This window comes from Hippocampus comes, unplaced genomic scaffold (genome assembly GCF_001891065.2).
Source record: "Hippocampus comes isolate QL1 unplaced genomic scaffold, H_comes_QL1_v1.1 scaffold176, whole genome shotgun sequence".
NCBI classification, from domain to species: domain Eukaryota; kingdom Metazoa; phylum Chordata; class Actinopteri; order Syngnathiformes; family Syngnathidae; genus Hippocampus; species Hippocampus comes.
The window spans coordinates 2214851-2228051 of record NW_017805826.1 but is presented as its reverse complement, the minus strand read 5'-3'; the positions used below and the strand labels follow the sequence as shown (position 1 = coordinate 2228051).

The window sequence follows — 13201 nt, the reverse complement described above, 5'->3', positions numbered from 1 at the left end:
TTACGTTAGTATTGAGTTGCTGTCTTTGACCTCAGAGCCTCTGGGTGGTGTCAGGAACCTGCGGGTCACTGACCCCACTACCAGCACCTTGAATGTCCAGTGGGAGCCTGCTGAGGGCAACGTGCGACAGTATAGAATCTTCTACGAACCTGCGGCTGGAGGACGGGAAGACATGGTAAGCAAGGGCTTGCCACCAATCATCTTTGTGTCTCATAGCAAAGTTTTGAAGAAGTCTGCCAGCTTTATGGAAAGTTCTTAGATTGCAGAATAGTTTGTACTTATTCTGTTTTTGTGTAGATGTATTTGCATTGTACTTATTAGGATGATTAGGCCACAATGCACGTCTTACATATGCCTAAAGATTATCATGATTCCTGATTTATTCATAAAGACATTAAGGGAAACGTTGAAAAACGCCCATTGTTAGTGTCGTTTTTGTCATCGCTGTCTCTTGTCCTGCTGGAGTCAACTCCCACTCAAGACCCATTCACAGTACCGTAAATCAGATGGGTACGCTTCAGTCCTTGCTGTCACCCAGACAGGATGAGCTCCAAAGAAAATTGATTGATGTGTTTTGATTAACGTTGGAATTTTAAGCAAACAAAATTCTTGGAATTGAACCTTTTATCCGGATCATCCTTTTTCCCGTACCTCACGTTCCACTTTTATGAGACTGCTTCCACTTGATAGATCTTCCCCTAAAGTATCTTTTGTTGTCACTCCTTCAGGTTCAAGTATCAGGCAACACATACAACACAGTGCTGAATGGCCTAGACTCTGATACCATCTACACTGTGACTGTGGTTCCCGTTTACTCTGCTGGAGAGGGACAGCGCATGTCAGAAAATGGCAAAACACGTAAGTCCGGGCTGTGAATAAACACTCGTGTCAAATTAAATAAATGACCGGTAATTTCCTTTTATTTATTTTTGTCCTAGTTGTGTGACAGTTTATATTTGTGGAATCGATCATAGCTAAATATTCTGAGTATAATGTTGAATGAAGGTTGCACCCATTATACCTTTCTATTTTTGCCTCTATAGTGTCCGGGAGTGGTGGTTCGTGTAAGTAAATATGTCAAAGGGAAAGTTGTTTTTTTTCCTTTTTAAATGAAAGCATGCTTTATTAATGTGGCCAATCTGCATCGTTGTTCATTGGTCAGACATCATCATCATCATCATCATCATCGTCATCATAACCGTCATCATTTTCATCATTATTTTCATCATTATCATCACCTGAGGCACTTAGCCCATGTCCGACTCTAATGGTCCGTGCTGTCGCTGACACAGCGGGTTGCTTGAAGTGCTATCCAGCTTCCATCTGTGTCTGTGTGCTTTGTCACTCTACTACTGATCCCAACGCTCTTCATAAGAATGATCTAACTAAAGTCATGATAAATGGCTGTTGACAGAGTTTAAGTGCGCATGCCATACCACCCAGGGTTGAGAACTCCTTGTTTTTTAAATCCGTTCCATCATAGTCAATTTTCATTTATACATCATTTCATCTCTTCATTCATTCATCCATTAATCCAAAGACTCAATCCATGCTTCAATTGTTGAAACTGACTCGCATGCACATTCAAATGTGTGTATTATTTTGTATTTTGGTAAGAAGTGCATTTGTCGCAAAATGAATGATTGATGTAAATGATCAGAGTCAATGGAATATCAAGTACGCCATCTTTAAAGTCATTTCTTTTCACCGCTCTTTATCTCGCAAAATAACCGACCATTCTGACTCGGTTGTAATCGCCATGTATGTGCATGTGTTCTCCGGCATCTAAGGATCCTTCCACCAACCTGGATGTGTTCAATTAATGCACACTTGGTAGTTACGTAGATTGAGGAAGAGCACAGCCATGTCTCACCAGAGTGAACTGAGTGAATATTATTGTCCACAGTCCCTTCCGGGGCAGCTGCATATAAATAATTCATTTCACAATTTCACAAACACCAAGACAAACTGATTGTATACCATAAACTTCTCAGTAGATCAATCATAAAACATGAGCAGCAGAGTTCGCAAAATCTGTAGCGAGGCTACGGTTTGCTTCAAACCACCAACCTTCACCCTTGAATGAGTCAGCATTTTGTGGGGTGATTGCGTAGGAAGGAATTCCTCAGCTGGCAGCCATATAATGGTGTCTCCTCTTTCTTTACCGTAATATTGTCCATTTATAGGTCGGAATGAAGGGCGGTGGTCACGATAATGGTGGGCCTGGGGTGTCAGGGGAGGGGGCGCATTGACTAATTGCCCTCCTTCAGGGAAAAGGAAACAGAAGGAGGGGGGCGGGGCTTAGATGAATAGAGAGCTTTATATTCTTCATGGCCTCACTTGGATGAGGTCACAAACTGCCTGCGAGCATTTCCGTTTTGTTAAAATAGTTTGTAATATTTACTGGTTTTCTTAACCTAGCCCTTTTTTATGCCACTAATCCAACCAAATGCCTGCAAAAATTTGACTTCTTACATTGCGTTTATGTTGACTTTGCGCCGATTATATCGTCAATTACAGCGCTTTTAATCCGTCCCATTCAACTTCAGGATCTTCTCGAACCATTCACAAACTATTTATTGTGCTTTAAAAATTCAAAAGAGCTACAAGCAACCAGCCTCAGCCTGTGAAAGTACGGAAGTACTCTCCCTGTGTTTAACCCGCTGTGTTTCCCCCCCTGCGTTTATGGGGTTATAATAGAGGAGTGGCACAAAAGCTCTCAACATGCGCTTTGGATTTTTGAATGCGTGCGTCTGCTCACACACCTCGTGTATCCTTTTCATTCACCTTTAAGGCACTGACAGGAAGCTTCCTGTTGATAGCAGTATTGTTAAATGAAAGCTTCAAGATAAACACAAGTGAATTGGTCCCGTTTTCCAATGTGATGTGTTGATGTAGTTTCATTGGGAAAAACATGGACCAACAGGTACAATTTTCAGTTCCTGGACCATTGATGGTTGCTCGTTGTTCCAAAAGATTCAAAATCATGGCATTCCAACACATGGCCAAACTTGACACGTTTCTATACTTTTGGTCGGGACACTGCAGCATACTCCACAATCTTCACAATCCATTTAGCTACAAGTCTCCATTCGGTTTGAATTATGTATCATGAAAGCAAAGAAGCAGGAATTTCCTGAACTTTTTCTATCGAGCTTCATTAGCAGATGGAAAAATTAAGTTCCATTCAGAACGCAGATGTCAAGCCCAAATCATTAGTGAGTCCAGAAATGTGTTTCAAAACGTTTGTTGGTCCAATTTAATGTTTGCATACAAACTGAAGGACGTGTTTCTGCCAAGCACGCTTTGGGGGCTTCTGGGGACATCTGTAGATTATTGGGGTCGATCTAACTAAAATCTGTTTTGTCCCATCCCTTCTCCATCTATCTGTGCCAACACTCACTCAACTGCCCTTTAACCTTGCTCTGTCATCACTCTTCACCCTGTCCACCGATCCACCAATAACACTACCTCCTACCTTTTCTTGACCCTGACCTCTTACTTCTTTACCTTGATCCCTCTCTACCCTCAACCACCATCCTACCATCCACAATTCTTGGCTCTGCAGTGGAGCGTCGACCTGTGAGGAACATCCAGGTATTTAACCCCACAACCAACAGCCTGAACGTACGCTGGGAGCACGCCACTGGCCCAGTTCTGCAGTACCGGGTGGTCTACACTCCTGTTACTGGTGCCAAGCCTGCTGAGTCGGTAAGTTTCCGTCCAAACAGTGGGCACAAATGTATAAAATGTATTTTTACAGCCTAACATCCCGCTTTTGACTTGAATTTGAAATTTACCGCAAGGAATGTAACAGCCTCATAATAGGACGTTTAAAGCTAAACATTAGTCTGCTGACCAAATGTCATGTCTTTATACCCGTCCATTAGCATGAACTGTAAACCAAGACTGGGTTCATTAAAGGAGAAGTTCTTTAAGTGACTTACCACTGCATGAGACCTCTAGGAGTGTTTCAACATCTTAACGCGGAAAGAATTTTTCGGAATATATAAACAGCTTTTGAAGTTGTACTTGATGTGACATCATTGGCTCTCCCTGCCATCTGCATCAAATGTGATATGACTCCACAACACTATGGGTTATTTCATAGCATAACTGGCTTCGGGTTGGCAGCTTTGCCTGTTGTTGGCCTCGATATGCTCTTGGAGTAAGTCTCCTGCAACTCAGTTCTCACGCAACTGTTCATATTGTGTGCGAAAAATGTGGCCTTCGCAGCCATCAGGCACACTCCTCAACTTGAAAGGAATATTTGGCTCTTACTTTCTCTCAGTGCTGACAGCAACGGGACTGATGTGTCAAAGGGAGGCGTTGTGGAGAATGTACAACACACATGCGTATCAAGAGAAAGGGGAAAGGTGTTTGTGGGAGTTGTTGGCAGGAGGATGTCATGCCATGTCATGTCGATTCACTTCGTGTTTGCTCATTTGGAGTGTTTGGTGAACCAGGGGGATCCTAATGCAGGCAAGCAGTAATAGAGGGCAGACAAAATAACTGTTCCATTGTTTTGTTTTTGTTTTTGTTTTTTTAAAAAGGAGGTGGCGATACAGGAAAAAATAGCTACATATACAACTTACACAGCTGTGGATGACAATTTTGCAAATGAGGAACCTATTGGAGAAAAATAAGCTCCTAAACTATGTAGAGAAACATGGATTGAAGCAAAAATTGAATAACTGTTGAAATATAGGAATCTAAACTCTTAAGGCGCTTTAAAACATTTTCTAATATTATTTCTCTGATCATTAGATCAGTCATAAATTTCTTATTGATACCTAACTTCTGAATTTGTCTGAATTTCTGTCATTCATATTGTCAAGAAAAAATTAAAATTAATCATGTTGGAAGCCGTTATACACAGACAAATAAAGGACAGCCAACAATCCTACTAGACACCTTTCATTCCCTCGCACTGCAATTTTACAATATAACATTCATGCTTTGTGTTTGCATGCAGATTATGGTACCAGGGACCTCCACCACGGCATTCCTGCCGGATCTGATTCCAGACACTGATTACAACGTTGCAGTCGTCGCCGTGTACAGTGATGGTGAAGGAGCCACCATCAGTGACAATGGCAAAACACGTACGAAACTTGTGATTACAACACTGGCTTGATTAGAAAAACATTGTGAATCTTATACGTGATGTCTGTATTTCATTAACAATAGTTTAGTAATACATTCATGTCATGTTGCACAACGTAGGTCCACGCGGCGGTCCCAGGAACATGCGTGTGTACGACCCCACTACCTCCACTCTCTCCGTGAGCTGGGAACACGCTGATGGGCCAGTCACTCAATACCGCATCACCTATGCCCCAACCACTGGAGACCCCATTGAGGAATATGTAAGCATTTCAGTTGAACTTTGCGTCGTTAAAAAGTCAGTTCATTTCATTTGCAAATTGAAACGTCCTTAGTGTATGTCGATACTTGTTGCATAGATTACCTCTTAAAATAATGGTTGATTGTTTCAGTTAACCTTGAGGTTTCTGTCACATGACTTGCAGACTACAGTCCCAGGGAACAGAAACAATGTGGTTCTGCAGAACCTGGATTCAGACACCCCTTATCACATCAAAGTGACTGCCATATATGCCGAAGGACCAGGAGGAGAGCTGGAAGGAGATGGTCGCACAGGTACAAGACTAATCAATCCATACATCTCTGGGAGCCTCCATTCAGTTGACGGAGTGTGCTCAAGAGCTTCGTCGAACAACATTGACTGAATTCGGGCCAAATGTTTGAAATTCACAGCAGAAGTCAAGAAGTTTAACTGCAGTCAAATATTAGTCAGAATTTGGATTCATTCCAGAAAAACACATTTTTGACTTGGTGTCACACTGGCCACAAGAACCACCAGCTATTGCCAGAGGATTACAAAAGGGCTGTGCTCCAGAGAGACCTTCTTCTTCGAGTAGTTCTGGCTACCATTATACCTAATTTGGCCCTTGACAAAACAAAACGCTGAATCATCGCTTTCCTGAGGTTGCTTCATGTAGTTTCCCGAACGCTCCACAATTCAAAAGAAATAGTTACATGTTATCATCAGCTTTGATGCAACAGAATCAGATGGAATTTTATCGACACGATGTCGCTGATCCAAAATTGTAAGTATTGTTTTGCCTGGTCTTTCCTACAGCGGCTATGCTTGGACCAAGGAACCTTCGAGTTTCTGATGAATGGTACACCCGCTTCAAGGTCTCCTGGGACCCCGTTCCATCAAGGGTTACCGGATACAAGCTTATCTACCAGCCTGAGGGTATGATTATGCCATTCTCGAGATCAGTACTTTGGTTCACATACACATATTATTCACATTATGTCCTATTTGTGTTTCCTCCCAGGCTCTGATCAGTCCGCAGAGGTGTTTGTCGGCGATGTCACTTCCCACCAACTGAATAATCTGACACCTGGAACCACCTATGATCTGAAAGTGTTGGCACAGTACGGCACAGGCACCAGTGGACCTCTGATTGGCCAGGGCACCACATGTAAGTTGATAACTGAGGTCCATCTACTCCACAATGTCTTGGCAATTCCAATCAAATATGGTTTGGGTCTTTTTTAGTGTACCTGAATGTGTCAGACTTGATAACATATAATGTGGGCTATGACACCCTCTGCATCCGCTGGTCACAGCACAGAGCTGCAACGTCCTACAGACTTAAAATCCAACCTGTCAATCGTAAGTGTTTGAGCCATTTTTATTTCTTTCAAGAACCTCTGTTAAAATATACCGGGAATTTCTCTGATAAGTTAGATGTCATTTCCCTTCCCCCCTTCAGCCTCTCAGCGTGGAGCTCAAGAGATCACAGTCAAAAGCACTGAGAGTAGTTATTGCTTTGACGGCTTGACACCTGACACCCCGTACACCGCCACCGTGTACACCCAGACCCCCAACATGGAAGGGCCTGGCGTCAGTGTAAAGGACCGAACACGTAAGAAGGCATCCATCATGCTTCATTGTATGCTCTTAAACCTCCATGCCATTTGCACTCATGTTTTTTTTATGTATTTTGTTTCTGTTGCATTTAGTGCTTAAACCCACCGAAGCGCCAACCGAGCCACCCCCTCCTCCTCCACCAGCAACAGTACCCCCGGCAATGGATGGTGAGGAGAGCTTTCCCTTGTGAAATAAAGACACTAATCCACTGGGCTGGCCGTAATTAATCACTGATGTGCTTGAATTACAGTTTGCAGAGGTGCCAAGGCCGATCTGGTATTCCTCATCGATGGCTCGTGGAGTATCGGAGACGAAAGTTTCCACAAGGTCATCCAGTTTGTCATAAGCATGACTGGTGCCTTTGATGTCATCAGCCCGAGCGGCATGCAGGTCGGAAGGAATTCTCTGGCGTCGTTTCAGTCATCAATCTGTTTGGATTATGCAGAATGCAAAGAATTCTATTCCCATGTCTCGCTCGTCACATTTGCCCGCCCTCCCTTTGAACAGGTTGGATTTGTGCAGTACAGCGATGATGCTAAGACGGAGTTCAAGCTCAACACATACCATGACAAGGGTGTTGTCGTTTCAGCTCTGAAGAACGTCCGCTACAGAGGAGGAAACACCAAGACAGGTACTGATATTACAAGTGCAAGTGCGCATCTGCAAGGTGAAATGATGACATTTGGTCGTGGTGTTGATTCCTGCTCCTTTGTCCAGGCATTGCGCTGAAGCACGTTTATGATAAGGTGTTCACCTCTGACAGTGGAATGAGGAGGAACGTTCCTAAGGTTCTAGTGGTAGTCACAGATGGACGCTCCCAGGATGAGGTGAAGAAGAACGCCCTACAGCTGCAGCAAGCTGGTAAGCCCTAAGTGTATTTGCATCTGTGTAGTGCACAAAAACACGTTTTAATGATTGGAATTTCCGTTTTCAGCCGCAAAATTGTTTGCAGATTTGAAGGTTTTTACCTCAGTCGGTGACACAGCGTGAGAAACAGATTGCACATTCATCATATTTGTATTTTGGTTAGTTTGTTTATAGGATTATGCAATGACTGAAAGTTCTGCATAAAGCGGTGGCGCTCGGAGCAAGAAATGATGGCTCACGGAATTTGATTTATGTATTTATTTATTTTTACGTTACAGTCCACCGCAGCTTTCCATTTGTCACATCCAAAGCCTGCCAACAAACAAACAATCCACCTTTTTTTCCCCTACTTTAGGTTCCAGTTCAATTCTGCATTCAGGCTTTAACCTCTTGGATTGAAAAAAAAAAATTCTTGTGTAAGTTTTAACATTTGTCTTATTTTGTTTTTACCTCCACAGGCTACAGTGTATTTGTGGTTGGCGTGGCCGACGTGGACATGGTAGAGTTGAGAAACATTGGCAGCAAGCCCAGTGAAAGACACGTGTTTGTGGTAGATGACTACGATGCCTTTGCCAAGATCCAGGACAACCTGATCACCTTCATTTGTGAAACAGCTACCTCCAGTAAGAAACATATGATATTGTCTCCTTTAAATCTTTTGCGGACCTGATTCAAGGGCTAAACATGACTTTGGTACAAGATGATTGATTGGAGCGCCTGCAGAGGTTGCAGGACACGCACCCAATGAGGCATATTTCTACTGAGCCTTTGTGCTTTTCCAATCCTTTATCGCTTTCTGTTTTTCTTTAGCTTGTCCTCTGATCTACATGAATGGATACACCACACCCGGTAAGCATCACACGAGCACGTACTGACCGATCCCGACACAACTTGCGAGTTGACAATTATTATTGTCCTTGTGATGGCTTACACCTTTTCCCATGACTACGCTCTTCATCCATTTTCAGGATTCAGGATGCTTGAGGCTTTCAACATCACAGATCGCACGTTCGCCGGCATGAATGGGGTGTCCATGGAACCGGGCTCATTCAACAGCTACATTGCCTACAGGCTACATAAGGATGCCTTCTTAAACCAGCCCACCAAGTAAGAACTGGTGCAAAATCCAGTCTGTATTTCAAATTAGCAGAGTGGCTTCTTCTTTAATGTGAACTAATAATGTCCAGCCTCCAGTAATTATTGATAATGATACTCAATTACCCATTTGGTCAAAGGGATTATACACAAGGCTGGGTTAAAGCTTTTTTCTTTTTATGCATCCCCAAGTGGTGTGTGGCAGCTACAGGACTTCTCAAGCATCGTGTATTTATTTGTATGTGTGGAATGGAAACAGTTCCCATTGTAGTCAGGAAGCGGGGATGGAAAATTCTTTCAACGTGCATTTTTGCACGCCCACAGGGGTAACTGGTAATCATTTACCTTTTAAAGGCTTTGACATTTGCTTGATTGCTTGACTGTGTCCGCTTTTGTTTAATAACCACACACTTCGTAAACACCCACCAACAGGGAGATTCATCCAGACGGTCTCCCTCCATCCTACACCATCGTCGTCCTCTTCCGACTCCTTCCTGATACACCTTCAGATCCTTTTGACATCTGGCAGATTGCAGACAAGAATAATAATCCGGAGGTCGGGCTCACCATTAACCGTAAGGCTCCTCTTGTCATTAGATCTGTTGCCGGAAGAGAAAGATGCTGGAGCAAATTCAACTTTCACATAGTCCATTAACCATGGATAGTCATGGAAAACGGTAACAGGAAGTGCATCGAACTGTCTGCAATCCGGTACCGTAATTTAGGAGTCTACTTGCTTCTAAGATCGGCATTTATTTTTCACAGAGTATCTTTTACCACTGTGCAACTGCACATGTGGTAAGTGCATGCAAATGATTAGGAGCATGGACTAATCCCCCGTAACCTTCCTGTTATCCCCCTCATCCGTCCACCCCCATGTGTTACCTATAGTAGAGTCTGTGCTTTGCGTGCCTCTTCATCATCGCGTTCATCAAAGCCTCCTCTCTTTCCAGCTTCAAGCAAAACAATCACGTTCTACAACAAGGACACCCGAGGAGAGATCCAGAGAGCCACATTTAATGAGGAACAAGTGAAGCGTGTTTTCCATGGCAGTTTCCACAAGGTAAACACTAGGCTCCATCCTTGTGCTTGATGATTATTGACAATTAGCATCTTCATTTCATTTCATGTATCATTTAAATAGTTTTCAATGTTTTAGCTCAACCTTTGGATAATGACAGCTCAACAGCCAAGCTCATGCTTTTGTTTTTTTCCCCCAAAAAAGTTATTGGCAATCCATTAGACAGCTGAGCTCTCATGTCCAAGTGGTATTTTAGCATTCAAATACTCGCTCGATGAATGAGCGTTGGGGTTTATGAATACATTTGAAAATAAATTCTTCAACTTCAACAATCCAATAACCACGTGACGGACGGGGGAATGTTCTGCAAATTGTTGAGTGATTTCCAAACCAATCAGTGCTGCACGCAGGAGGCTGGATTGCTTTGCTTTCTATTTGATTTGGATTACACAGTGAATTAGTCACGGTGCATTTTAGGTACTACGTAAACACGTTACACTCTACATGTTCAAGCTGCCACAAAGTCGTCATCTTCCACGGCGTTTTACCTGGAATCAAACTTGCCTTATTAGAGGAGTCGTTAAGAGAAGCTTGTCTTCTAATAATCTGTCAAAACAACTCATCGCTTGAACTAACCTCCCTACAGAGCCGTTATTTTCCTTTCCCGAAACCTTTGTCTTCAGAACATTTGCCACTACATTAGGCCCACTTGCTTGTGTATCATCCCTAGGGATGACCGAAATCAGATTGTATCAAATCCAACTAAAACCAGCAGCGACTGGAAAACATCCACTGTTTTGTTTCAACTCAGCGGGCTGTTGGGATCACAACAATGAGACCTGGAGTATTTTCTTACTGATGGCTTATCCCACACTGCAGTGAAAAATAGTCGTTTCAAGTCCAATTGCTTTTACTTTTTTTCCTCCCCCCCAAAGACTACTTGGTAGGTCGTCTAAGATGACTGACCAACTAAAGTTCAGGGGACCTTTCCAATTCCAACATCCACTCATGCCTGAATAATCTTGATTAAGTGGAACGTTGGAACGTCCCACTCAATTAGATTTGGAATAAATCTGTCCTTCAAGAAATAATAGGAATAGAATGTAAATACTGTAAGGAAATGTTTTAAGTCCTTAAGTAGTAATGTCAGCATATTTTGTTGTCATATAAGCACAAAAGGAGCAAAATATGAACAGAAATCTTTGGAATCAAAACTACTTTTGATTAATTTTTTCGATGACTTTATTTAATATCGTCATACTTTACGTTTTTGACTTCTAATAGTTGACATTAGTGTGAGAGTATATACAAATAAAAGTAAATTTGCTTGAAATTATTGTTTGATAGCAAGTTTTGAAAACAGTTCCAAAAGTCCATTGCATTTCTTTGTTCTTCTATTCTTAACGAATATGAAGACTCTGACAGTGTTCTGAAATTTGCACCTTCATTGTTATTATTCAGAAACCACAAAACTAAATTGGGGGGATTTTATAAATGAATAATATCCTGGAAAATATTTGCTGGTGATTCAGTGACATCACCGATGCTCTGGTTGGACAGCTTAATTTGTATGTGTGAGCCCTCAGAGCGTGATCATGCCGGCGACTGTACTCCGAATGGACACTGGCTTGCTACAGTTTGTGGCGCAGTGGTCAACCGAGCTGCTTTTTTTTTTTTTTTTTTTTACCGGGGTTGCTGATTGAGTGCTGCTGCTGCATGATTTGGCAGACTGTGTTGATGTGGTTTCCTGACACTTTGTCCGCAGTACAGTGGTTACAGACTCACCTCATAGTACAGTATGTAATGTGTTTATTGCTGGTGTGGGGCCAAAACTTTTTTTTGGGCAAAATTTGGTGAATTTCAATTTTGTTTCACAAATGTATACTATAAGTCAGTACAGACGTGTGGGAGTGTGGATTTTTTTTTTTTTTTTTTTACAAATTATTGACCAATCAAAGTTGTTGAAAATGGCTTGTTTCCTTTGGCAATGCATTGCTATTGTTTTTTTTTTTTTGTTTTTTTTTTTTACGGGGGAGGGGTCGCTGGAAAAGTGATGATTTTGGTGGTACAGGGATTCCGCCTGACGCCAGCGATATGTATGATCATACTGTATTTTGTTGATGTATATTTTCAATACTACACAAAGAGGAAAGTGATTCATTGAGCAGTTTCTATGGCTCAATCTGACAAAGCTCTTCCCCCAGCAGCGTGACAACACTTTTTGCAGAGAGGGCCATTTTCATCAAACATTTTTCCCCTCACTCATGTTCACCTCGGCTTCAAGGTTTTTGCTGAAGTGCTGATACTGTAATAAATGTAGTGTTCAAATGTTCCAACCCCAAAATAATCCATCAGGTACTATTGTTTGACGTTCTTAGAAAAATTCAAACTCAAGGCGGAAAGTTGACCACAGGCTTGTACTTTGCCAATGAAATTTTAGATCCTTTGGTCCTCTGTAGTTGACTTTGAACCAATACTATAAATCTAACTTTAACCATTACAAAAATAGGACTTTCCCCGTAATGGATATTATAAACATTACGAACCACGGTAATAAATTTAAAAATAACACAACTAAAACATTGTTAAAATCCAACAACCATTTTCCAGGATTAGGTTTTCTTTTTTTTAAAGTGGAAATGCCCCCCCCCCCAACAATCTTGCAGTATGCAGGTAGTGCAGTCATTCTGTAAAACCTTGACCTTTAATGTACCATTTAACAGTCTTCCCAAGGAAAAAGGAAAATACAGTGAGTATTGAGCACTTCTCCTCACCCAGTCATTTTGGACTCATTTCATTTTTGTAATGTATTAATAAGAGTCCTTTCATGTGGGTCGAGTCCACATCTCTGAGTCATAGAGTGCTTACATTTGGCTTTCCCCCTCAAACTTGTAAATAAAGTGCAACCCCGGCTTGAGAGGTCGTGGTCTACCACTAGCTGAGCATGTGGGAAAGCTCTCAAAGATGACTTTTGCAGATGACAGCCCCGCTACCCCTCTTGGGAACTCCCTGACTCCCACACTTGAGGGCCCGACAGTCTACAGCGGGGATGGTCCTGTTAATTCACAAATGCTCTTTTCAGGTCATCTCACTAAAACACAATATCTTTGACACCGCTGCATCAAGACAGCTCTGAAAAGTGATTGGTGGCTTTAAATGTGTGGTTGGCTCACAGAGGCTAGCTAATGTAAAGGCTTTTCCGTAGATGAAGTCAGCCCCCTCCCCCCCCCCCCCCCACCAAAAAAACAAAG

The 13201-nt window shown here is 42.3% G+C and overlaps 1 protein-coding gene across 5 annotated transcripts in view; it reads left to right on the top strand.

Annotated features, from left to right (window-relative positions):
- The window catches only part of col12a1a (collagen, type XII, alpha 1a), a 54090-nt gene that overhangs the window by 29543 nt on the left and 11346 nt on the right, over positions 1–13201 (top strand). For 3 of the 5 annotated variants that reach the window (XM_019887173.1, XM_019887171.1, XM_019887174.1), the window contains 20 exons: positions 36–175; positions 729–858; positions 1044–1064; positions 3569–3711; positions 4976–5105; positions 5227–5369; positions 5532–5661; positions 6164–6283; positions 6369–6515; positions 6593–6709; positions 6810–6962; positions 7060–7134; positions 7218–7357; positions 7475–7598; positions 7685–7828; positions 8293–8457; positions 8645–8683; positions 8803–8941; positions 9362–9504; positions 9883–9992. In XM_019887173.1, the coding sequence (XP_019742732.1) occupies positions 36–175; positions 729–858; positions 1044–1064; positions 3569–3711; positions 4976–5105; positions 5227–5369; positions 5532–5661; positions 6164–6283; positions 6369–6515; positions 6593–6709; positions 6810–6962; positions 7060–7134; positions 7218–7357; positions 7475–7598; positions 7685–7828; positions 8293–8457; positions 8645–8683; positions 8803–8941; positions 9362–9504; positions 9883–9992 (2453 nt within the window). The remainder of the gene's footprint in view (positions 1–35; positions 176–728; positions 859–1043; positions 1065–3568; positions 3712–4975; positions 5106–5226; positions 5370–5531; positions 5662–6163; positions 6284–6368; positions 6516–6592; positions 6710–6809; positions 6963–7059; positions 7135–7217; positions 7358–7474; positions 7599–7684; positions 7829–8292; positions 8458–8644; positions 8684–8802; positions 8942–9361; positions 9505–9882; positions 9993–13201) is intronic. The other 2 variants (XM_019887172.1, XM_019887175.1) reach the window with 1 other exon arrangement.